This window comes from Ochlerotatus camptorhynchus, unplaced genomic scaffold, assembly GCF_037179485.1.
Source record: "Ochlerotatus camptorhynchus isolate MF236.1 unplaced genomic scaffold, CSIRO-AGI_Acam_v1.1 ptg000137l, whole genome shotgun sequence".
NCBI lineage: Eukaryota > Metazoa > Arthropoda > Insecta > Diptera > Culicidae > Ochlerotatus > Ochlerotatus camptorhynchus.
This window is the reverse complement of record NW_027040627.1, coordinates 3425232-3452364: the sequence shown is the minus strand read 5'-3', so window position 1 is coordinate 3452364 and position 27133 is coordinate 3425232. Positions and strand designations below refer to the sequence as shown.

Genomic DNA, 27133 nt, shown 5'->3' with positions numbered 1-27133 from the left:
GAAATGAAATCTGCAAACAAGCGCTGGATTGGAATCCAGCCGGACATCGCAGCAGAGGCAGACCCAGGGGCTCATGGCGGCGAAGCCTAAACAAGGAGATTAAGCAAGTCGACCGGAATTTGACCTGGGCCCAGGTCAAGGCGAAAGCAAACAATCGCCCAGGATGGAGATCTTTCACGTTGGCCCTTTGCGCCAGGGATGGCGCTCAGGACACTTAAGTAAGTAAGTAAGTAATCGAAACGGCTGTTTAAAGTATTCAACGTTCTGCTAGAAAACATTACTCAAGGTTCGGTTGTGCTTATCCCACAGCCTCTTAAAGTATTTCCACAGATTCTCTGCGATTTCAAATACCTTTGAATGAACCTCTGGCATGAGGTCGGCATCGATGTCGAATTTGCTCAAAATATGTTGGGCCACAGAAAGACACTCAGTTTTAGATGCTCCATTGGCTTTCCATAAGTGAAACAACTCATGTTTGTCGATACATTCTATATAAAACAAATTATCTTGTAGCATCTAATCATGTTCAAGCAGCCATCAATACAAGGCATTAAAAATAAAAATACGAACGTACGTGACGAAGTCAATCGTTTTTCGGACTCCATTTTCAATAAATCTTTTTCCATCAGCGGTCTTGTTATACTGAATTAAATTTGACAAATCTCAACCGAACTGAGCTGCAAGCTGCACTTCACAATTCACTTTATTCTAAGCACCCCAACAAAAAATTCAGAGTCACAAATATGCATACATATTGAATAACTGCTTTATAATAGTGTACAATGCTGAATAAAACGGGTTGTCAAATTATGTGCCGAAAAAACCTCATTGAGATCGATAGATGCGCTTTTATTCCGCTGTTTGATCTGATTTGATTAATATACTTATTAAAAGTTATATAAACGTTGACTGTCTTCCTGATTCAACACCAGAAGTTTGATCTAATAACATATTAAATAAGTGTAATTTTCACATACATTGACGCTTTAATTCGACTGTTTTCAAGTGATTTAATAACATGCCTTATTATACGTCTAATAATTGTTTTCTAGCTCCATTATTAGATTCCATGGCATTGCTTAACAATATTGCTGAATAAAGGTGAATACAGTCAGCATAATAGCTCTTATACCACTATGCGTCCATGTTTTAGTTGCATGCTTTGTAAATGCTTTACAAACGGCGTATTCATTCATTATTCCACAACACTGTTTCAGACTAACAACAAAACAAAATTGGTAGCATAGTGGTTACCGTTACCGCTGTCCAAGTAGAAGGTCGCGAGTTCAATCCCACCCTCAACCCTTTTTTATTGTCTACGCCTAATTAATTTAAATCGTAATTATAGATCGTATCACTCACGGCAACCAATTCATCGATCTATCGAAAAGAATAGCCCGGAATCCATCGAAATTAGAGAGATGGGGAGGTAAAATTGGTCTCATGTAAAACAACTATGAATGAATTAATGATTCTCACATCTCCTTAAATTAGCTAGACTTAGAGAGCTAGGCAGATAGTGCTGATAGGTATTCAGATTCAAGCTTTTATTGTTTATATAGCTGCCCATAAGATGTATTCTAGGATAGCTCAGCTGGCAAGGCAAGCGGCTGGTGATCGGAAGGTCCATGGTTCGTATCCCATCTTAACGATATGTGTGTGTATATGATGTATGAATGTTATAAATTTTCTAGTATTCTGTGTGGTTGGTACGTGCTTCGACAGAAATAATGACACAACAATCACCAACGGAGAACAACACCCTGCTCTGTCCCGTTCTTATTTTCGGATTAATTATCCCGTAGTTGAATAATCGTTTAATAATGTATAATAGTGTTTAATTAAATATTATTTCACATGAGAATCAAGCGTCTATATACACCTTTGTAACCACCGCTGTTTAAGGAAGTCTAATAAACGTTGAATAATCAAAAAAATGATCGAATAAGCTCTGTATTACAACTCTTGTAAGTCGAATAAAAGCTTCTCGACATACTTTATTCAACACCCAATATTTCGATGTTGTGGTTGAATAAATTCTCCAGATTTGTGTGAACAAAGCCTGAACAGAAGTTATTATTAAAAATAGTACAAGTATTATTAAGCATGCAGTTGAATAAAATCGTCAAGAAGTCGTTTCTTCAATAGGCAATTGTTTGTTGGGACCTCACGTAAAGCCAATTTCATAAGCACATTGTTGTGTTAATGCGCCAGCTAAACGTTTTTATCATGGCTTGCTAGGATCATGATGTGAAGCCGAAAAACCTCATGAACCTAATGAAACCACTTGTATTTTGTAGTTCAAAGGCATACTTTTTGAATGAAGATGGTTTGGCTTGCCCGTATTTGCCCGTTCTCCAGATATTTTGCGTAGAAAATGTCCTATTTGTATGTTAAAATATTGAATAACTTTTGATAGGTTCATTATAACAAACTAATGTCTTCTAGTAAAATGCGTTTTTTGATGATATCTACTATTATACTGCTAAAATAAAATTTTGAACATTTTTTCTAACAAAAAACGATTTTTGAGGGACTTTTCATAAAAACGTCAGTTTTTTTTTTTTTTTTTTTTTTTTTTTTTTTTTTTCCTTCGGTTTGTTTTTTCCGTCGATCTTGTTTTCCGTGCTGAGCACCAATGCTACCGACGTGCCAGGAAGGCAGCTCCCACACCTGGACCCTACGTATCGACCCATCAACTCATGAACCGGGGACCAACGGCTTTATTTCCCATCCGAAGGAAGGCGTGATCAGAGATGTTATGCCTCAGAACATCCCGGCAGCGCCGGCTGGGATTGAAACCAGGCCTGCTGGGGTGAGAGGTAATCACGCTTACTGCTACACCACCGGCGCCGTTGACAACGTCATTTAACTCATCATACATTGAGTATACGATATTGACATCTTAAGCAAAGTTGCTAGTATTTGCATTATCTACAACTTTGCTCAAGATGCCAACCACTTTTGAGCATGTTTACAAAATTTGAATTTTCTATTGCCCTTCTAGGTGGATAGATCCTAATTTTACTTACTTCAAAACAAAGCTTACAAAGTATCTAACAACTTCTCTGAAGACACTACCCTTCCAAAATGACGTTTACATACCCAAAATAAAAAACGCACGTTTTCGGTAGGTTTGAACCACCGTGCATCGGTAGTGTAATAGTAGCATATACTCTGAAAATCATTAGTTGATTACTTGTGCTATTATTCTTGTATTGTATAAATAAATAAAAAATAAGGAGGTTTCTTAATATCACGTTTTACCTAATCAGGTCAGCGGCGCCGGAATATTCTGATGCATAACATCTCTGATCACGCCTTCCTTCGGGAAGTAAAGCCGTTGGTCCCCGGTTCATGAGTTGATGGGTCGATAGGTAGGGTCCAGGTCTGGGAGCATCTTCCCTGGTGTCGTTATCATTATTAGTGCTCAGCACGGAAAACAAGATCGACGGAAAACAAATCAAAGAAAAAAAAAGATCATACTGATGTAAAATGTAGGCTTCCATTTCATGTTTTTTGTTTAGCCTATTTGATGTGTTTTAAAGTAATTTTCGTCAGGAAATCATATGATTATCTTTGAAGGGTGATTTACAACATTTCACCATAAATGACCCTTTGGTATTGAATCGGTTGTTATTGTTGGCATATCTGGAAGTGGGAACTGAACCCATGACTTTCCTCGTGAGTAAAGGGTGATACGGTCAAAATTTGGTCAATATCAACTTGACGTATTTCTTTCAATTTTGCATTTAAAAAACCTGAACACCCCTCATTTTGAAGGTGTGTGTATGTAGAATGTTGCTTCTATTTTGATTTTGGAATTCACTCTTCAGTTCGAAACCCTAACCTCTCTCTCCGAGATGCCGCAAATAAGCTGGGTGTATCGTCTACAACCGTGCATCGAGCCAAAAAACGAGCCGGACTATCGACTTACAAGATGGTAGTGACTCCAAATCGCGATGATAAACAAAATACAACGGCCAAAGCGCGATCCCGGAGGCTGTACACGACGATGCTGACGAAGTTTGACTGCGTGGTAATGGACGACGAAACCTACGTCAAAGCCGACTACAAGCAGCTTCCGGGACAGGAGTTTTATACGGCAAAAGGAAGGGGAAAGGTAGCAGATGTTTTCAAGCACATGAAACTGTCTAAGTTCGCAAAGAAATATCTGGTTTGGCAAGCCATCTGTACCTGTGGCTTGAAAAGCAGCATTTTCATAGCTTCCGGGACTGTCAACCAAGAAATTTACGTGAAAGAGTGTTTGAATAAACGTCTGCTGCCTTTCCTGAAGAAACACGGTTGTTCCGTACTGTTTTGGCCGGATTTGGCATCTTGCCATTACGGTAAAAAGGCCATGGAGTGGTACGCCGAAAAACAACGTGCAGGTGGTTCCCAAGGACAAGAACCCTCCCAACACGCCAGAGCTCCGCCCAATTGAGAAATACTGGGCTATTGTCAAGCGGAACCTAAAGAAGACCAAAAAACTGCTAAGGGCGAGCAGCAGTTCAAGGCAAACTGGCTTTCTGCGGCGAAGAAGGTGGACAAGGTGACTGTACAAAATCTGATGGCAGGGGTCAAGCGTAAGGCCCGGCAATTCGGATTTGGAAAAGTGGAAGCCTAACTGAATATTTTTCCTTAATTTTATACTAATTGAACTTGAAAAAGAAATTTAATTTGATTTTTTAAATAAACGATTTCACCGATTTACACGCGTTTTCCCTTGACCAAATTTTGACCGTATCACCCTTTAGTACAATTGTTTATAGAAAATGATATCCTTTCGGATGACGTTAACAAAGTTGTACTAGCTGTGGACCCCTCGTGTTGACAAAATTCCACATCCTGTCCCAAAACCTTCAGCCATCCGACCCGAAAATTTTCTTTGAAAACAAAAGAAAGTCGGCCGCCCCGCCATTCAAGCGAAAATTATTGTGTCACACATGCTTTGATTTCAGTCCGTGTATGGTGGCCTAATTCCAGCCTTCATGCGTAACCATATGATTTCTATTCATGGCGTTCGAAAAGCGTAGATACCCACACCACGCATGTCGAGAGGTTGAATTTGGGTGAGAGCAATTAAAATTATTTTGGCATACCTACCTTCATCATTGGTGTGTGCTGCCAAAAAATTATTCCGGTCACATCAAACGACCATCCGGACTGAACGAACTGGACTGTGACTGTGACGATTACCGGGAAAAGCGTAGAGAAGGGTACATTGTTCCGAGAAATCGGCGTAAACACATGGAAATGTGGTTTGTGGTCACGCTACAATTACCGGTTTTGGAGGGGCCGGAATGTATGACTAATTGAAGCAAATATTGCCGTACTACAATTCATAAAATAACAACAGTTCATCCCATCATTAGCTCAGTAAAACTGCTCCAATATAACCACCACTCAAATCACAAAAAACATCATCGATTGTCAGTGTAACTCACTCATCATTCATAAGCAAACGGTCACCCTACGAACCGGTCCCCTCCTTTATTCGCACCATCACTTCCATTGAACGGTTTCATATTGCTAACGTTAAATACATCACACCAGATTTGCTGACCAACCGGGCTGCAATTGCTCCTGCGGATGCCACCGAACTAGGTGCACGGACGCATCCCATCGGTTCCAAACCATCCGAGCAAGTAACGCACATAAATGGATGTATTAAATTTCAAATTACGTTCACTTTCCTACGATGTACTTCTACCGTGCGTGGTGCAATGGAGGAAGTGACGAGGCCCCAGCATCAGACGACAACAGGAGCGATGGAAGCCTTTTTAATCATCGTCATCATCGGGCGTACCGACCATACACAAACACATACGTCTACATCCATTCAACGCATCATCGTTGGTTCATATCACTTTTTGGTACGCTGTATCTCGTCAATATTTCATTTTGTTCGTGTCCAATACGCCTCTTTGACAATCCTATCATTGATACAGTTTAAAGTTTATATCTATAGCAACCGAAGTAAGGCAGACTCAGGTTTGTTTGGGCATTGCAACAGGATTGCAAATTTATGGAACTGATTTGCTGTAATGTAAAATTGGTAGCTTATCAAATTAAAGCGTTGGGCCCTACTCTTGGAACTCAACATGTTAGATTTATTGTAAGACTTTATGATGCTATGATATACGAGGTATATAATTTAAGTATATCATCTAATAAGAGACCATGAATAAATGACGTAGCCTTTAACTCTCCGCTACTCGCGCTGTTGTACTTTGTACAATACATATGAGTTTTCCTTGCCAAACCAACGTGTATTCCTCAAAAAACTTGTTCTGAACTAAAACCAGCAAGCTAAAATGTGATTACAGCAAACCCCCAAAAAATGCAGATAATAAGGAAAATGTAAATGAAAACCGCATTGTTCAGGGGGTCCAAGCCTATTGCTTGGTGAACAATAGTTCAGAATTTTCTCACTGCGCAGCGCTAGTATACATGTGGTATATATGCTACCAACGCCAGGAAGGCAGCTTCCACACCTGGACCCTACCTATCGACCCATCAACTCAAGAACCGGGGACCAACGGCTTTACTTCCCTTCCTCGAAGGAAGGCGTGATCAGAAATGTTATCCCTCAGAACATCCCGGCGGCGCCGGACTAAATGTCTTCGGCAAAGTTGTTCAGTAAGTCAAGATCTTTTCGTTGGTGGACAGTAGTTGGCCGCTTGTTACACTTTTAAAACGATAGAAAACCTCAATTCAATGTTCCGCTCTTATGAAAAGTCACAAACAGTCGTAGCCAGTAAGCTGTTGATTGTAGAAGCTTGTTATAATCCGAAAACTTGAGAACGTAATCCAAAACGAGAGAAGTCTTCTCTGCCGTACTTGGAACGACTGTCCTCCGCATTTCTAGAGGTGATTGTTCTGCGATTGGGTCCGATATCCATTGTTCCTTTGGTTTCTTCAGCCAGCTTGGGCCACTCCACCAGGATACGTTGTCCAGTATTTCGTTCGAAAGAATGCCACGAGAGATTAAATCTGCAGGGTTAGTCTTCCCCGACACGTGACCCCAGTTACAGCCTTCCGTCAAAGTTTGGGTTTTGGAAACTCTATTTGCCACGAAAGTAGTCCATGTGGCTGGGGGTGATTTGATCCATTGCAGCACGCGTGCCGCGTCCGTCCAGAAGTGTACTTCAACTTCCATCTTCGTAGCACCTGATACCTTCTCCCAAAGCTGTGCTGCTAAGAGTTCGCCACATAACTCCAAGCGTGACAAGGACTGTACCTTTATAGAAGCGACCTTCGACTTTGATGTTAGCAGATGAACGGTAACAGTGCCATCCCCTTCTTCGCTTCGCACGTAGACTGTGACCGTGTGCTAACATCGACACATCAGAGAAACAGTGAAACTCAACAGATGTTGCGCCGGGTACGACGACACACCGTGCGACCGTTAACGTGTTCAGTGACGGTAGCTGTTCGTGGTATTTGCGCCACTCCTCACCCACTGTTTCGGACAGTTGATCGTCCCAGCTTAATCTTTGATTACGTTCGTTTACCAGAGTCCATAAACGTTGCATAAACACCTTTGCAGTCATGATAGTTGCACGCAGCAAGGACCTCTAGGACAGAGGGTTGGAAATTAAAGTGGTCTGAGTTAGGAAGCCAGTTTAGTCCCAAAGTTTTGACTTCTGCATTCCGGTTCCAATCGATGCCATGCGTAGTGGGTAGTGTCAAATCCTGCTTGGGAATTTCCTTTAACACTGCTGGAGAGTTTGACGCCCATTTTCTCAACCTGAAGCCTTTGCTAAGTGGCATAGCACCCAACTGACATCGTAGTTCAATGGCAGATTCTATATCATCCGCACCGGAGATCACATCGTCCATATAAACGTCTTCGTCAACGGCTTGGGTAGTTCGCTCGCTCATCCTCTGCTAATTGTTTTAACGTACGAGTAACAAAGGATTTCGGATTTCGTACCGTAAGTCACCGTAATTAGTTCATATGTGGCATTTTGGTTATCTGCACTGTAGAGGGGTGTCGAGCTGAGTGATCCAAATCTGTCGGTACATCTTTTCCGCATCTACGACTACCATAAATTGACGGAACCAGTTACGGTGAATGATCGACCTTAGACCTTGCAGTACTATCTGCCCTGCAAACGACGCATCGTTTATCGAGATGCCTGTAGATTTTGCATGACGCATCAAACACCACCCTGACATTAGTTGTGGTGCTTGACTCCTTAATCACAGGATGATGGGGTATGAAGACTCGTTGGACGACATCCGTATCTTCTACCTTCGGCAAGTACCGCCTCACGACAGTATTCCAACGGCTGTTGCCTTCTTTTTCTTACGACTGCCTTGATACTGAGGGATACAGACGCCATAAAAATGTATCACCTCGATAAGGCGTCCATCGGTGATGCAGCTGGTGTATTGAATACTAAGATCCTTAGTGAAGTGAATTATCGACAAGCTTGGGACATTTTGAAGGATCGCTACGAAAACAAGCGGGTTCTCGTAGAAACCCACATCTGTGGTCTGTTTTCACTACGAGAGATGTCATCGGAGTCAAGTTACTCACCACGTCGAGAGCCTGAAGTTCCTCCAGCAGCAGATCACTGGCGTTTCGGAGCACATGATTGTGTATCAGGTCGTCTCCGCGCTCGACAAATCTACCCGCAAAGCCTGGGAAGGGATCAAGAAAAAAGGAAATCTTCCCAAATACTAACCAACCATCGTCTTCCTGAAGTCCAGGTGCCAAATCCTCGATAATTGCGAGGAGGCATTCCAGACTAGCAAATCCAGCTCGAAACAGAAGCAAGCTCTTCCACCATCGAAGATCCATCCGTAAAAGAGCTATGCAGCATCGGGCTGGTCTTGAGCGAAATTTGTGGTTGTTCTCACCACAACCACCAGTGCTCGGCCTTGTCCAACCTTACTCCTGCCCAAAAAAATGATAAGATACGAACCGCTGGAGTGTGCTTCAACTGCCTGCGCAATGGGCATCAATCCAAAGACTGCCCTTCCGACAAGTCGTGCCACAAGTGTCAACGCCGACAACACACGTTGCTCCATGATGATGGGGCACCCCGTCATGAGAAGAAGTGTAACGTTTCCGTGGAAGCAGTGTCAAACCCGCCCCTGGTTCCGGCTGCTCCGAATCAACCGATGTCGGTGCAGACGATTCGTGCCCCAGTGGATCCACCGGTGTAAACAGCCTGTTCGTCGAATGTTGTCTCATTTCCCAAGACGGTACTGTTGCTGACCGCAGTGGTACATGTCTTGGATAAAGAGAACCAGCCATATCCGTGCCGGGTCCTTTTGGATAGTCAACTTTCTTATCAAAAAGATGGTTAACCACCTTGGCCTCCCAACGAAACCAGGCAACGTTCGGATCGTGGGAATCAACGCCTGCGGTCCCTCGCTCGCAACAAGGTGGTGGTCAGGTTCCAGTCCCGTGTATCCAATTTCCACGCAAGCCTCGAGTGTCTGGTTACACAGATAGTGACCGGCACAATCCCTACATCGAGAATAGACATCACCAAATGGACGATCCCTGAGGGGGTAATCCTAGGTGATCCCAAGTTCCACAGTCCGAATAAGGTGGACTTGCTGATCGGTGGGGAGTTATTCTTCGATATCCTGAAACCTGATCGGCGGAGCCAAGCCGACGGTCTTCCACAATTGCGAGACACTTATCTGGGGTGGATCGTAGCAGGTGCCATCAATAACCAGCTCGTGTCAAACTTGTCGCTCCAATCCATCACAGCCGTTGAAGACATTGAGCAAAGTATGCACCAGTTCTTGCAAGTCGAGGAGGTGTCAGACGTTCCCAAGCTGTCGACGGAGGAAGCAACATGCGAAGCCCACTTCCTTTCCACCTACCAACGAGCCGAAACTAGAAGAATCATCGTGAAACTACTGTTTAAGGATAATCTTCTCCAATTGGATAACTGCCGCAGTCTAGTTTTGAAAAGATTCCTGATGTTGAAGAAGCGATTAATCCGCAACCCCGAGCTGCAAGTTCAGTATGTGATCTTCATCCAGGAGTACGAAGCTCTCGGCCACTGCACCGAGATCAACGAGTCTGAAGCTCCACCCAACAAGCAACTCTACTATTTGCCGCATCACGCAGCGTTACGTCTGTTCAGCTCTAGCTCGAAATGTCGAGTCGTGTTCGACGGAAGTGCAAAGTTGTCGTCATCGGAACTTTCCCAGAATGATGTACTGTACAGTAGTTCAGAACGATCTGCCCCATATCGCGCTACGGTTCCGAAAATTCAAGATTGTTATCACCGGAGACATCTCTAAAATGCACCGTCTAATACTCGAAGCCCTGTTGGATCACAGTTTCCTTCGAATCTTTTGGAAAGAGCACCCATCGTTACCCCTACGAGCCCTAGAACTCTGTACCGTTACGTACGGTATGGCTTCGGCACCATATCAAGCAACCAGGTGTTTGCGCTGAAGCTCGTCGAGAAGGATGGCGAGGACTTTCCTGTCGCCGCTCGTATTGTGAAAAAAGAAACGTACATGGACGATGCACTCTCCGCTGCAGACTCGGTGGAGGACGCTATTGAGGCTCAACAACAACTGAAGCAGATCATTGGACAGGGAGGTTTCCCCATACACAAATGGTGCTAGAGCATATTCCCGTGGAGGATCAAGAAAAAAGGATCACGTTGGAAGAGCATGGAGTGAATGAAGCCACCAAGGTGCTTGGTTTACTCTGGGATCCTTCTGCAGACTCGATGCTCATAGACTATCGTCCAAATCCAACATTGCATCCGCAAAGGCCCAAGAAAAGGACGATGTACTCCGAGATCGCCAAGTTTCTTGACCCCCTGGGACTGGTTTCACGAAGCTTCTAGCGCAGAAATTGTGGCAGCTTAAGTCCGGGTGGGACGACCCGGTTGACGAAGACATCGCACAGCAGTGGTGTCAACTCCAATATTCTTTGTCGCATCTTCACGAGATCGCGATCGAGATCCCAAGGCGCGTGACGATCGACAACGTGGTCGCCTACGAGCTGCACGGCTTCTCTGATGCCTCCAACATGGCTTATGGAGCCTGCATCGTTTTGCGAAGTATTTTTGACGATGGCTCGGCGAAGCTTTGTCTCCTCACCAGCAAATCGAAACTGGCTCCCCTAGAAGAGCTGTCAATCCCACGTAAGGATCTGTGCGCTGCTCTCCTACCAACCCGGTTGGAGCAGAAGGTTTTTCCAGCCCTGGATATGACTTTCCGTGACAAAGCCTGTGGTGCGACCGTACGGTAGTCCTTGCTTGGGTTAAGAAACCTCTCAACCAGCTACAGTTGTTTGTACGGAATCGAATCGCAATTATACAAAAGCACACTCGTAAGTACCGGTGGGAGTATGTCCGGTCCCAACAGAACCCAGCTGAGAACAACAGCCTTTGGTGGAATAGGCCCGAATTCCTACAGAGAGTTGAGTACTACGTAGATGCCCCTGAAGACGTTCCAGACGAGAAGCTACCGGAACTTAAGGCCTTGGTAGTAGGGTCTATGTAGATGTGAGTACACGGGAAAAAAAAAGAGTTCCCATATTCGTGAACCACAGCCATGAACCATAGTTCACGGTGTATATTTAAGAAAATTTTGTTCTGGATAGCTGGCCGTGATTTTTAGTTGACGGTCCGTTCCCGTTTTCGGGAACGGATTTTTTTTTCCGAGTATGGACTTCCTATATTTTCTTCCAAAGTTCAGTAACTTCCACAAAATCCAACGAGTTGTGGGCTATGTCCTGCGATTCACTGCCAATTGTCGGAAAAGGGACCCGACCAATCGAGAGATAAAGCCCCATCTGACCGTCCGTGAGTTACGGCGCTCATCTGAAGTCGTCATGCAAGTTTTTAAGAAGGCACATTTCTCCGACGAAATTAAGCGAATTCTGGCAAACAAGCCCTGCAAGAGACTCGGAGGTCTTCGTCCAATTTACCACGACGGACTGCTTCGAGTAGGTGGTCGGTTGGACCGCTCACAATTACCATTTGAAAGCCGCCATCCAATCATTCTGCCAGATAAGGATTCGCTAGTACGACTAGTAATTCAAAAAATGCACGTCGAGCTTCTTCACGTCGGGCAAACGGGCCTGATGAACGCCATGAGACAACGTTATTGGTTGCTGAACGCAATATCCACCATCCGATTTATCACGCGCCGGTGCGTGAGATGCTTCCGGACTAATCCTACCACCCCAACCAATTGATGGGAAACCTGCCAGTATCGATAGTAGTGCTGTCGCCCCCTTTCGCTGTGACCATCGTGGATTATGCCGGGCCTTTCGGGACCAAGCAAGGCACATGTCGTCCAACTTTGGTGAAGTCGTACGTGGCCGTTTATGTTTGCATGGTAACCAAAGCCCTCCATTTGGAGGGCGTCTCCGATTTGAGTACCGATGCCTTCATGGCGTCCCTTCGACGGTTTATCGCTCGTCGTGGAATATTACAAGAAATCCATTCGGACAACGCAACCAATTTTTTGTGGTGCTCACCACGAATTGAACAACCTTTACCAGCAGTTTTGTGACCAACCAGTCGTGGAGATCATCGAATCGTTCTGCCGCAATCAAGAGATTGAATGAAATTTCATTCCACCCGACGCATCAGAGTTCGGTGGTTTGTGGGAGGCGGCCGTGAAGTCGGCTAAAACCAATTTGAAGCGGGTAGTCAGCAATACGACTCTAACGTTCGAGGAATTGTGTAAGATCCTGTCAGAAATCGAGGCCATCTTGAGCTCGCGACCATTTCGCGCAATTTCCAACGACCCGGCGGACCCGCTGCACTATGATCCGAATCGACAATTTAGCAGGAAAAAAATGTTTTCTCCGTTGTTGTTCATTTAAGATGGTAAGTGTCTTGAGAGAAGTTGTTTGTTATCATACCATGCTTCTTTTGAGCAAAAAGCCGGTTAGGGTGGTCCTCGTTTAAATCCAAATTCAAATTCTAACTTTTTTGTTTCAGGTTATAGCTAGTTACATTGCTGAGCAAAGTTGTAGAAAATATTATTTTAGACAACTTTGCTCAATACACCATTTATCTATCTCTTTAGTTGACGGTTTTAGAGCATTTATTAAGTATTTAGTTAGGGTGTCCCTAAAAAAACTGGTTTTTTATTTTATCTTTTTTGAACCATTTTTTTTAGAAAATAGTCTTCAAAAAACTCCGTACAATGACAGTTTACAAAAAGGTTGTTCCCCATGATAATTTATAATTGATATAGGGTGTCTCACACAAAAAAACATAATTTATTCTATATCTTTTACTTTACATTCTACAAAAAAGTTGTGCAAAGAAGACTTTAAGATCTAGTCAAAACCTACAATTTTGATGAAGACAGTATGTTGTTATGTTTAGACATTTTTGAGTTACAGGTAATTTTCAAGTTTTTTTAGGGTATTTTTAAAATTGATTTATTCAAATTTAAAGAAAGTTTGTCCTCGCAGTTTTTTCCTAAAATATTTCTTTAAGTATGGCTTTTCATATGATACCACAAGACAAATTTTAGCGATCCAAGTCCATGTGATATAAGCATTTTAACACCACTTGGTTTTTTGGGCAAAATAGTCAATAATTTTTTAACGTTAAGACTTATCAACATGCTTTGTTCAGCAAAACGGTGCGCCAAAATTAGTTTTTTGAAGACTATTTTCTAAAAAAAAATGGTTCAAAAATAGATAGAATAATAAACCAGTTTTTTAGGGACACCCTAACTAAATACTTAATAAATGCTCTAAAACAGTCAACTAAAGAGATAGATAAATGGTGTATTCAGCAAAGTTGTCTAAAATAATATTTTCTACAACTTTGCTCAGTAATGTAACTAGCTATAACCTGAAACAAAAAAGTTAGAATTTGAATTTGTATTTAAACGAGGACCACCCTAACCGGCTTTTTGCTCAAAAGAAGCATGGTATGATAACAAACAACTTCTCTCAAGACACTTACCATCTGAAATGAACAACAACGGAGAAAACAATTTTTTCCTGCTAAATTGTCGATTCGGACCATAGTGCACTGGAAGCTAGGTCGCATCGTAGCCGTCTATCCTGGAACCGATGGCCTGGGCCGTGAATGGAACCACGTATCGACGTCCCATCAATAAGGTGTCCATTTTGCCCATCGAAGATAACGATCCCCGTCCAAGACCTCTGACTTCCAAAAGGAGTTGAAATCTCTCAACCGGGGGGAGGATATTCCGCCTACCGCCGAAATAGAGGAGAAAACGTCGACCAATCAGCAACGAGTAAACGATCGTCCGAGCATCCGTTCGCAGCAGCAGTAACTATAAAACGTTGTATCGAGAAACAAAGCGAAATACAGTAGTGTCTAGTGTAGTCGGCAGCATTCGTCATTTCTACTGCATGTCCATTGGTGTCCCGGAGAGCAGCGTCAAATCTATTTATTTATTTATTTTTTATTTATTTATTTATTCCGTCAACCAACGTAGACTAGTACAATTAATACAGTTTTGTTTTCTTAAATATATATTTATATAAAAAAGTAGTGTCAGCTTTCTTGTCTTTTCTTTTATGAGTTGTTATTTCTTATGGAATAAAAATATTGCTTTAGTTTATGCCGAGACATTGTAAAGTCAATGGTTTCGCAGTGTTTATTGTAAGAGGCCATCATGCGGTTTAATGGCCCATATTTTGCATAATTTGTGCGATGATGTTTTATGGCAAATAAATTTCGATTTCGGAGTTGCCGAGTGGGTGCATGGAAATTTAATTTTGATAAAAGTTCTGTTGAGTCAATGCGTTGCGAAACGATATCGTTTACAAATGAAACCATTGCATATTCACGACGCTCTTTTAATGTTTGTATGTTTATAAGCATGCAGCGTGCTTCATATGATGGAAGAGGAAATGAAGTCCAACCTAATTTACGAAGAGCGTATAATAGAAATTGTTTTTGTACTGATTCTAATCTTTCTTCCTGCGTGATTGAAAATGGAGACCATACAATACTGCAATATTCCAGTATTGACCTCACATAGGCAATATATAGTGTTTTAATTGTGTAAGGGTCCTGAAAGTTATAGCAAAAGCGCTTGATAAAGCCTAGCATGTTATTTGCCCTGTGAATAATTGTATTGTAATGGTCTATAAAAGTTAGCTTAGAGTCTAAGATAATTCCTAAATCCCTAACTCTTTCACATTTGTCTACAGTTTGATTTCCTAATGCAATTGAAATGTTTGAAGTTGTTCTTTTTCTACTAAATGATATTAAGTTACATTTTTTTACATTCAATTCTAGTAGACTTTTTTTTGCACCATATGTAGAATATGTGTATTTCATTCCGGAATATATTGATGTCTTCTTCATTTCTTATTTCCAAAAAGAGCTTCATGTCGTCGGCATAAATAAGCAATTTAAGTTTTTTGAGAATGTAAGATATGTCGTTTACGTATAGAATGAAAAGGAGAGGTCCCAAATGAGAGCCTTGGGGGACGCCTGAAGTGACTTGAATTGGGCTCGATTTCTTTCCGTTGAATTTAATTATTTGTTGGCGGTTAGTTAAATATGATTCAAGCCATTTCAGGAGCCCTGACTTAATTCCAGTTTTTTGCAGTTTAAAGAGTAACATTGGTATGTCAATGCGGTCAAATGCCTTGCTAAAGTCTGTATAGAGAGCTTCTACGTGGTTTCCATTATCCATTGCATTCAATGAATAGTCTATAAATTCAAGTAAGTTGGTCGAGGTCGAACGACCCTTGAAAAAGCCGTGTTGCATGTCAGTAATTCTATTTTTGATTTGGAGAAATAATTTTTCGTTGATAATTGACTCGAAAAGCTTAGGAATGCAAGAGATAATGGCTATACCACGATAATTACGTACGTCAGATTTTCGACCAGATTTAAAGATAGGTACTAGAAATGAGCTTTTCCAAATTTTAGGGAAGGTTCCGGATTCCAGGGACATATTAAAAAGCCAAAACAATGGAGCAGTGAGTTCCATTGCTAGACATTTAATAAATACTGGAGGAATTCCGTCAGGTCCAGGACCTTTTGAGGCATCTAAATTTTTTAAAGCCTGCAAAATGTCCTGCACTTGAAGTTGATTGAGGCCAATGTCCCTTGAAAATTCTGGATAAAATGCAAAATAATCGCGGTCACGATCTTCTTCAGAAAATGTCGTATAAATTTCTTGAAAAAATTTTGCGAATAGATTACAGTTTTTTTCCGAGCTATCACCGACATTTTCGTCTAGATGCATTATTGAAGGAAAATTGTCAGATTTTAATTTCGTTTTTACGTAATTAAAGAAGTTCTTCGGACAGGACTTTATTTCACGTTCAGTTTTTGCATTATATTCTTCAAATGCAGTACTGATAGCTAAATTCAGTTGATCGCATAGATCCAAATAAATTAATAAATTATTACTACTATTGTGTTTTTTATAAATTTTATGTGCTTTTTGCTTCCGATTTTTCAAGTTTTTTATTTGTCTGTTAAACCAGACTGGATTTTGTGTGTTTCTGTTACGTCTTTTTTTCTTCAAAGGTATTTCTTCCGAAATTATTTCTGTTAAAATTTTGTAGAACACGTCTATACCAATTTCGACATTTCCTACATTCCTTAAAATTAATTGCCAATTGACACTGTTTAATTTAAATTTTATTTTTTCGTAGTCTGCTAATTTGTATTCAAAGACTTCTTCGTATTCGCAGTCGTTGGGTCTTTGGTTTTCATGCACAAATAAAGAATATTCAATTGCTGAGTGAAACGCTTCATTTTTCCACAGTGGATTTAATGATTCGGTCACACAGAAATCTTCAATATTCGTTAGTAAAAATTCCAAATAGCAATTTTATTGGTTTTTAATGTGGTTAATTTAGTTCAGTCCTAAATTAGCAGCTTTGTCAAAAATGAACTGCAATGTTTCAATATCCCCAACGACTGGGACATTCATTTTCAGAGTCCAGAATGAAGTCAGCATGGCGTTGATTAAAGTCTCCATAGATGTGAAGTTTAACCTCAGGAGGAAGCTCAGATAGAATTTGTTCAGCACTTTGGAAGAAGGCTTCATAAGTGCTTTTATGAGCATGGTCTGGTGGAAAATACACTGAGGCGAACACGTGCGTTTCACCGGCTATGTGTGATTTCACCCAAATATGCTCAAATTCTGTAAATTTTGGTGTAAAGATAATTTCTGAGTTAAAATTGGCCGAAAGAGCTATAAGAAATCCACCACCTGACTTCTTCTGTGTTGCATGAAAATTTCTGTCGTCCCTGAATACATTAAAGGCATTTCCAAAGATTTCTTCACTTTTTACGCTTTCGTCCCAGCTTGTTTCAGTTGCCAGAATGACCGAAAAGGATGAGCATAATAAATGTTGATAAATTTCCTTCATTTTAGCTGGGCTTTTCATGCGATTGAAATTTTGACAATAAATCAAAATTTCAGTCGCATTCTGTCTGTGTGAAGAAATTGTTGGAAATACGTCGGTTGATAAAGTATGGTCATTGTTATTATTAGTTACCTCAGTCTCATGCCGAGCATCGTTATATAGAAATAATGAGTCTTCCTCAAGGTGCGTCAGCGGCGTTGAAAATTTACAGGATTGTAAAATTTGAGGGCGGCCTCCCTAGTAGATTGTAGCCGTTGCGTGCGTTCACTGGACAGGAATGTACGGTAGGATTGCAGGTCTGCCAATGCGTCGTTTCGAGTAATTCCAAGTTCTTCATGGACGTCCAGGAAAATTTCGTGCAGGAGATTTATGTCTTTTGGTAGTCCTTCAGCTGCTAGCATTAGAATAGCACTGGTTTTGGTGATTCCGCGAATACATGTTGATGATGGCTGGTCATGCAGGAAGGAGAGGTAGGTCCGAACAATGTCGATAATTTTCGGGTCCCTTAGACGCGCCTTCAGGAAGCGTTGGTCGCCAGTTACGGACTGTTCAGTAAGTCTCACTATTGGCGGACGCATGGGGTCCAGAAGAGGAGGGTGTTCTCGCTCAGTTGGTTTTTCAGTTCGATAAGGGTTAATAGTTTCCCCTTTTTCGAAATTAATGAAATTTAGTCCGCTTTCTTTGGGTGGCCGAGAAAATTGTATTCGTGCAGCAGCCAAAAGTTCTTTATCCAAAGGTAATGCAGTGCTGTTGTAGAGATGGCTGCTTCGGGTCCTGTTGTTGTTAATGTTGTTGTTATTGCTGTTGTTGTTGTTATTGTTGTAGTTGTAGTTGTTGTTGTTGCTGTTGTTGTTGTTGTTGTTGTTGTTGTTGTTGTTGTTGTTGTTGTTGTTGTTGTTGTTGTTGTTGTTGTTGTTGTTGTTGTTGTTGTTGTTGTTGTTGTTGTTGTTGTTGTTGTTGTTGTTGTTGTTGTTGTTGTTGTTGTTGTTGTTGTTGTTGTTATTGTTGTTGTTTTTTTTTTTTTTTTTTTTTGTATTTATTTAAGACATTTTACATCCGCAGATGCATTCATGTCTGTTTCAGTTTAGTGTAATGATGTGTGGGTGTGAGTGTAAGTGTTTATGGTTAATTGCACTTAGCTTTGTTTCGTCTCCTTCTGGTTCTTCGTTGATCATTACATTTCATCTCTTTCACTTCTGCTTCTCAATTAATTTCACTTTTACTTCTTCTATCTTTTCTTCATCTTCTTTCTTCATCATCTTGTTCGTAGCCTTCGTCCGTTTCTTGTTATTCGCCATGATGATATTTCGTTGACGGGTCTCTTTCATTTTGCTGAATCGGTTGCGGCATCTTCCCATATCTGATCATGTGTTGCTTGTTGGTATTCTTCTTCATTCACTTTTAATCTATCTTCTTCTTTCTTCTCACCATACTTCAAATTATTTTCTTTACTTCTTCACCAGCTTCTTCTTCAATTCCATTGTTTTGATTTCCTCTTCCCCATCTTCATGATTTCTCCAATTTTCCATCGGTGTCGCCTTCTTCATTTTACTATTTTCCGCTTTATCTTCTTGATCTTCTTCGTCTTTTTCCGCTTCATTTTCCGCTGCGCTTTTACTTCATCATAATTTTTCTTTTGATCTACTTCTTCTTGTTATTCTTCTTCCATCCCCTATCCGCTTTGTATTCTTGATGACCTTCACCTTCTTTACATGACCGTATGAATTTTGTCCAGCTCATCTTCTTTGATCTTCATCCAGTTACAAGTTTGCCTTCATCATATTCTTCCTTCCTTCCTTGCTCGGTTAACTGTTTCACCTTCTTGCCTCTACACCGGGTTTCGGCTGCTCCATCTTCTTCACATTCTTCCTTCCTTCCTTGCTTCGTTAACTGCTTCACCTTCTTGTCGCTACACTGGGCTTCGGCTGCTCCATCTTCTTCACATTCTTTCTTCCTTGTTTGCTCCGTTATCTGCTTAACCTTCATTGCCGTTACACCGGGTTTCGGCTGTTCCTTCTTCTTTTCTCTGTATTCTTCAAATTTTTCGGTAAAGTCCAGTTTGGCGTAGAAAATTCAGCATATTTGTGGTTTGCTCCTCAGAGTTTCCTAGCGCATCTCGTAAGCTTGTTGTATCAATGTTGTTCTCTTGTCGTCGCCTTTCATAGTTTTTACACTGCAAAATCACGTGTCGCACGTCTAAAACTGTTCCACAACAACTGGGCGGGGCTTCTTTCTTCAGTAAGAACGTATGGGTTAGCCGCGTGTGACCAATTCTCAGTCGTGTAAGCACACGCTGGTCGAAAGTGCTTCCCCGTTCCGTCCACTTGTGCGTGTCGTCTTTGACTTCTCTCAGTTTAAAGTCTCTGGACGCGAACCATTGGTCGTTCCATCGTTGTCGAATGTTTTGCATCACCATTCTCAGCGCATCATCGCCTGAGATTGGTACATCAATGGGAGGTTGTGTTCTCGCCATGTTTGCCAACCGATCAGCTTCGTTGTTTCCGTGGATGCCGGCGTGTCCAGGTATCCAGCAGAAACGGACGGATTTGTTTCGTGATATTTGCTCCACTTCCTGAATCCACGGGTGCTTAGATGTTCCAGCTTCTAAGGCCTGGAGACAACTTGCAGAGTCCGTTAGAATGACTAACTCGTTCGAAATATTCGGAATGGAAACAGCCATCTTAATGGCGTACGCCTCCGCAGAAAAAACGCTACATTCTTTTGGGAGGCTGTACTTTCCCGCTAAACCATTGTTATGGAATGCGGCACCTACAGTGTGGTTGTGTTTGGATCCATCGGTGTAGACGACAGTTGATCGGTGGAAGCGGGTCGACAGTAGTTGTTGCACTACCGGGCGGACTTTCTCTGGAGGATCGCCGGCTCGTACACATTTTTTAACGTCCCACAGGATTGAAGGTTTTCGTGTGTGCCACGGACGATCGGTCTGCCGTACAAGTTGACCGACAGCGGGGAGCGCTGAGTTTGTCAGTTCATTGAGGCGATCCGATGCTCGTCGAATGAGAGGGAGGCTGTTGTTGTTCTGATTCTTTGCTAGTATCCGAATTGCAATTCGCGCGATGGATTGTGCTGCTAGCAGTTCGAACGGTAAGGTGCCCGCTTCAGCCATGATCGATTGTATCGGGCTAGTGACGAAGGCTCCGGAAGCAAAGCGTACCATTTTATTGTATGCTGGGGCAAGGTTTTGCAGGGTTACCGGTCCTCCTCGGCTAACTACTCCAATTCCATACATCAGTTTCGCGGTCACTAGGGACGATCCCACCTGTAGTAGCGATTTTCGATTGCCACGCGGAAGTTTGGCACCGATCATCCGAAGGATTCGTAACCGAGGTTCGCACGCTTTCTTCACCATTTGACAGTGAGGTTTGAAGCTCAGAGTTCGGTCAAGGGTTACACCCAGGACTCTCAAACGGTTTGTCTTCGGGATGGATACTCGGTCTATCACGATGTTACTTCCAGGTTCTCGACGTGCATTCGGACTGCAATAAAAGGTGTACGACTTTGAAGCTGATATTCTGAATCCAACGCTTTTCGTCCACTTGTCGACAGCTTTGACGGCGGCCTGCAGTTTACGATGTAAGCCTTCATTTTTAGCCCCTCGTACGATGAGAAGAATATCGTCTGCGTACAAGAGAGTGTCGACTCCTCTCGGTATCACCCGAAAGATAGGCTGCATCGCAACGAGAAAAAGAGTCACTGATAGGACAGAACCCTGTGGTACTCCATTTTCCAACTGGTGTTTGCGAGACATATGCCCTCCTACAGACACCTGGAACGTCCTTTCCGATAGAAAGCTTTGTAGCATATTCATCATCCGACCACGTAATCGCCATGATTTCAGTGTGCGCAGAACTCCGTGTCGCCAGGTAGTATCGTATGCCTTCGACAGGTCCAAGGAGGCTATCAGGCAGTGTTCGTCGTGTGTTGGCAGCGATCTTTCCAACTCGGCAAAATAAGTATCAGTGCCGCGGCCTGTACGAAAGGCATGCTGACGTTTGTCAAGACGTCCACTCAACTCTAGTTCGGTGGTCAATCGACGATTGAGGATTCGCTCGAACAGCTTCGCCATGCAACTGGTGAGCGATATTGGACGGAAGGCATCAGGTCCGGAATCGTTGCAGTGCGGTTTTGGAATGGGTACAACGACAGCATTCCGCCAGCTAACGGGAAACACACCCTCGTTCCAGATTCTATTGAGTAGCTCAAGAAGCGTCATTTTCGCGGGCAAAGGAAGACGTTGGAGTAACGGATACCCAATTAAGTCAGGACCAGTCGATGCACCTCGCCCTTTGTCGAGGGCCCACAGGAGCTCGTTAAGGGTGATATCGACGTTGTAGTCTTCATCGGTGTTTGATGAGAGATCCAAGGATTCTCGTTCGGCTGCTGTCTTAATCATCTGGAAAGATGGAGAGTAGCTAGAGGTTGCTGATCTTCCACTATAGCATTTCGCTAATTCCTCCGCTACTTCTTCGGGCTTGTCCGTGAATCCATCTGCTCGCTTGAGTACTACGGTGCGTTGTTGTCGATTGCCTCGCAGAGTGTTGACCGTTCTCCACAAATCGGTGGTCGAGCTAGTTGGTGAGATTTTCGCTACGAAGTTTTCCCACGAATTCGTTTTGGCCTGGTTGATAGCCTGTCGTGCCGCTGCTCTGGCTTCCTGGAATCTAGCCAATGCTTCGTGTTGGTCTGGGTCGGAAAGTTGTAGACGTCGCAGGGATCGTAAACATTTTCTTCGCCGTCGAATAGCCGCCTTTACTTCGGGGCACCACCATGGTACCGCTTTTGGTCCAACATGACCACTGGTTCGTGGTATGGACTTAGTTGCTGCGTTGATGATCATTTCGGTGAAACTGTTGACGTCCCACTCGACACCTGATCGAATACTTTCGGCTGTGATGCTTTCGTATAACGACCAGTCGGCTTGTTCGTAAAGCCATTTTTGTCGCGTCGTTCGCGAATACGACCACCCGGGAATGGATACCGTTATCGGAAAGTGGTCGCTGTTGAAAGTGTCCGAAAGGGTTTGCCAAGTAACCCTTCGTGCCAGATACTCGGAGCAGAACGTCAGGTCGATTGCCGAAGTGTTACCTGTAGCCGGATCGATGCGAGTAGGGGAGCCGTTGTTGAGAATGACTAGTTGGTTGTCCAGGGTTTTTTCGGCAATGAATCTGCCGAGAGCGGTTGATGTTTGTGACCCCCAAGCGAGATGGTGCGCGTTGAAGTCACCCAGAAATATAACCGGACCGTTTAGTTGCTCGAACAACTCATTCAGTGCGGCCTGACTACCCTGGATTGCACTCGGCGGAATATAGATGGATACTACTGTTACCTGCATCGGTGCGTAGATGCGTGCAGCTACGAGCTGTAAAGTGGTATCTATTTGCACGCGCTCGAAAGGTATACCTTCCCGGATAGCAAGGCCTACCCCGTGCTGCCAGTGGTGTACGCTGTTCGACTCTAAGAGGAGCGTGTAGTTCCTTCCAACGAAGTCTGGTTGTAACACGTTTTGATTCACCTTGGTCTCCTGAAGTGCTACAATGGACGGTTCATGGTCGGCGATGAGGAGTTTTAGCTCGTTAATGTTGGCCCGTAGTCCTCGCAGGTTCCATTGAAGGGCGAAACAACCGCCAGGGCGGCTATCCGCGGATGATAGTGATGACGTTGACGACGATCTGTGTACTCGTGAAGAAATATCGGCCGGATTCCAGGAGGAGATAGAAGGTGCAAGACACTCGTGACTGGTCCCACCCACTGCCCCCTGGACATCCGCTCCCGTCCTAGGGAGGGGGGAGGTTACTTCACGCTCTCCCTCCCCACACCGACTTTGCGGTGCTGGCTGTCGCAGTGATGATGACGGTGTCGATGCATCTCGACGGACTTCACCGGCGGAATGCCGGTTACTAGGACTGATTGAACGAACTTCACCGGCGGTATGTCGAGAGGAAAACTGCATGGGCGTTCTTTCCCCCGGAGCAGACCCAAACCGGCTACTAGGAGTGTTGTTGCAAACACTGTTGTGATTGCTAGTGTACGCTGTTGCTGTTCCCGAGATGGAAAAAGTTTCGTGACGATGGGGTGATGGCGGAGTGCATACGTGTGGTTGTGGTTGGTGGGGAATTGATAGAGTGGTAGGTAGGTAGGTGTTCGAAAAGTTCGTTACATTAACATCGATCGCAGAGGGGGAATCTCTATCAACGGGTTGGGGTAAGACGTCCCGGACAGATCCTCCCACCTGCTGCGCTCTCGCTTGTGAGAGTGGAAGAGGTACTACACATTCCCTGCTTCCAAATCGATGGTCCAAATCGTTGTCCGTGTTCGTTGCTTGGTCGTTAATACTGCTCATTGTGATATTAGAGGGGTTGATGTCGTCGATTTTGCTGGCTAGGGGGCGTTTCGTCGATTTCAGACTCCTCGTCGACACTTACAGTTTCAGAATCGTGCGGTGGGTTTTGTTCGGCGATTACTTTTTTCAATGGAGGACTTTGGCGACCGGGTGATGTGTTATTCGACTTGTTGCGCTTATTCTTCTTCCCAGGTTGACTGTGTTTCGGTTCTATAACTGCAGGTGAGCGGGTCCTTAGATGCATGGATGGTCCCGCTACTCGCGACTCTCTGACTTGTTGTTGCTGTTGTTGCTGCTGTTGTTGTTGCTGCTGTTGTTGTTGTTGCTGCTGTTGTTGTTGCTGTTGTTGCTGCTGTTGTTGCTGCTGCTGTTGTGGTTGTTGAGCTGGTTGGCTTTCCGCATGACACATGTTTTTTATATGAGCAATCAGTTTGTCGATCTTCTCGTCCTTTCGCTTCATTGCTTCCAACAGATTAGCAATCTGGGCATCTTTCTTCTTCATCTCTCTCTCGAGTTGTTCGAGCTTTTGACGATCGACACTTGGCTGGGCTGCTGCTGCTGCGTAGCTTCTCACTCCTGCTTCAACCTGTTTTCGCGCTTCCGGGTATGTAAGATTGCGGTCGACCTTTATACGGATAACATCCGTCTCCTTCTTGTAGACAGGGCACTGGCGATTGTTCGGACGATGCGGTCCTCCACAGTTAATACAGTGGGCAGCTTCTCCGCATTCCTCATTCTCATCAACATGGCGTTCAGCGGAACAATGCATACAACGTTGTGGACCAGGACAGCGGACGCGTGGATGACCATATCGGAAACAACCATAACACAGCAGTGGATTTGGGTAGTATGGACGGGTAGCAACACTCAAGAGACCAATCTTAAAATTTGCGGGGTAGCTACATTTAGCGAGAGTTAGAATCAAGGTAGACGTGTTAACGCGGCTGCCGTTATCGTTGCGTGTAATTCGTTGAACACGAATCACCCCCTGTCTAATTAGTTCAAGTAACACATCTTTTTCCTCCATGTCGATCAACTCAAAACAGGAAATGACACAGCGACTAACGTTCAAGTTTGGATGTGGCTGGACCAAAACCTCGGTGTCATCGATTAATGCTGTCATCTTCAACAATTTTTCAACCTGGGAAGGATTACGGACTTTCAAGGTGTATCTGGTACCTTGTGCTTCAGTAGACGCACCTTCGATAGGACCACCTGCGACTCTTTCAACAGATTTGCCAATTAAAAAAGGGTTTTTCGGCAGTGGCGCATTGTCCTTTCCGATAAGTTGCAGAAATGTTAATTCTCCGAACTTGTTCGTAGGATCCATAAACATTGGAAGTCTTCTCCCTGACCCGCCAGGGTCACCACTGCTTGCGGCCGTCATGGCCACACTACTCTACCCTACCACTACTACCGCGACCAGTTGCACGTTGGAAAAAAATCAATGTAAAACGGGCAACGGTCACCCGTTGCCTACCCCAAAGATAATAGAAATAGAAAAAGAAGGGTTTTTCCTACCTTATTATCCCCTTCAACGGCTACACCACAACACACAAGGTCAAAAAACAGCTTTACCGACCTTCCGATTCAGTGAAAAAACTTTTCACCGAAAACCGAAAAAAATCAGTTTGTTCGCACTTGAATACCCCTTGCTACTCGGGTCACACAGCTGTGAAACCACAATGGGCCACACTACACACCGGTAGAACGATGCGATGGCGCGCCGTTGTTGTCACTTTTGCTGCTGGTAGAAGCACTTTAGTCGCACTTATTTCACTAAAATCTTCGCCGATTATGATCGGACTTTAGTGTTAGACACTAGTTATCACTAGTCACTTGTTGCTGGTAGCGTTTTCAGAACGAAAAAACCGCGAAAAACCACCAAATACAACGATATCCCGAGCGCGCGCACGTTTGCTACTGATAGCAACAATGTTGTTGTTGTTGTTGTTGTTGTTGTTGTTGTTGTTGTTGTTGTTGTTGTTGTTGTTGTTGTTGTTGTTGTTGTTGTTGTTGTTGTTGTTGTTGTTGTTGTTGTTGTTGTTGTTGTTGTTGTTGTTGTTGTTGTTGTTGTTGTTGTTGTTGTTGTTGTTGTTGTTGTTGTTGTTGTTGTTGTTGTTGTTGTTGTTGTTGTTGTTGTTGTTGTTGTTGTTGTTGTTGTTGTTGTTGTTGTTGTTGTTGTTGTTGTTGTTGTTGTTGTTGTTGTTGTTGTTGTTGTTGTTGTTGTTGTTGTTGTTGTTGTTGTTGTTGTTGTTGTTGTTGTTGTTGTTGTTGTTGTTGTTGTTGTTGTTGTTGTTGTTGTTGTTGTTGTTGTTGTTGTTGTTGTTGTTGTTGTTGTTGTTGTTGTTGTTGTTGTTGTTGTTGTTGTTGTTGTTGTTGTTGTTGTTGTTGTTGTTGTTGTTGTTGTTGTTGTTGTTGTTGTTGTTGTTGTTGTTGTTGTTGTTGTTGTTGTTGTTGTTGTTGTTGTTGTTGTTGTTGTTGTTGTTGTTGTTGTTGTTGTTGTTGTTGTTGTTGTTGTTGTTGTTGTTGTTGTTGTTGTTGTTGTTGTTGTTGTTGTTGTTGTTGTTGTTGTTGTTGTTGTTGTTGTTGTTGTTGTTGTTGTTGTTGTTGTTGTTGTTGTTGTTGTTGTTGTTGTTGTTGTTGTTGTTGTTGTTGTTGTTGTTGTTGTTGTTGTTGTTGTTGTTGTTGTTGTTGTTGTTGTTGTTGTTGTTGTTGTTGTTGTTGTTGTTGTTGTTGTTGTTGTTGTTGTTGTTGTTGTTGTTGTTGTTGTTGTTGTTGTTGTTGTTGTTGTTGTTGTTGTTGTTGTTGTTGTTGTTGTTGTTGTTGTTGTTGTTGTTGTTGTTGTTGTTGTTGTTGTTGTTGTTGTTGTTGTTGTTGTTGTTGTTGTTGTTGTTGTTGTTGTTGTTGTTGTTGTTGTTGTTGTTGTTGTTGTTGTTGTTGTTGTTGTTGTTGTTGTTGTTGTTGTTGTTGTTGTTGTTGTTGTTGTTGTTGTTGTTGTTGTTGTTGTTGTTGTTGTTGTTGTTGTTGTTGTTGTTGTTGTTGTTGTTGTTGTTGTTGTTGTTGTTGTTGTTGTTGTTGTTGTTGTTGTTGTTGTTGTTGTTGTTGTTGTTGTTGTTGTTGTTGTTGTTGTTGTTGTTGTTGTTGTTGTTGTTGTTGTTGTTGTTGTTGTTGTTGTTGTTGTTGTTGTTGTTGTTGTTGTTGTTGTTGTTGTTGTTGTTGTTGTTGTTGTTGTTGTTGTTGTTGTTGTTGTTGTTGTTGTTGTTGTTGTTGTTGTTGTTGTTGTTGTTGTTGTTGTTGTTGTTGTTGTTGTTGTTGTTGTTGTTGTTGTTGTTGTTGTTGTTGTTGTTGTTGTTGTTGTTGTTGTTGTTGTTGTTGTTGTTGTTGTTGTTGTTGTTGTTGTTGTTGTTGTTGTTGTTGTTGTTGTTGTT

At 42.9% G+C, this 27133-nt stretch overlaps 1 protein-coding gene across 1 annotated transcript in view; it reads left to right on the top strand.

The window, feature by feature from the left end:
* The window catches only part of LOC135700481 (uncharacterized), a 57888-nt gene extending 47277 nt beyond the window's left edge, over positions 1-10611 (top strand). Inside the window, exons 2-5 of the mRNA XM_065221000.1 lie at positions 5557-5648; positions 8884-9176; positions 9351-10191; positions 10318-10611. Of these exons, the coding sequence (XP_065077072.1) occupies positions 5557-5648; positions 8884-9176; positions 9351-10191; positions 10318-10611 (1520 nt within the window). The remainder of the gene's footprint in view (positions 1-5556; positions 5649-8883; positions 9177-9350; positions 10192-10317) is intronic.
* The last annotated feature ends 16522 nt before the right edge of the window (positions 10612-27133 follow it).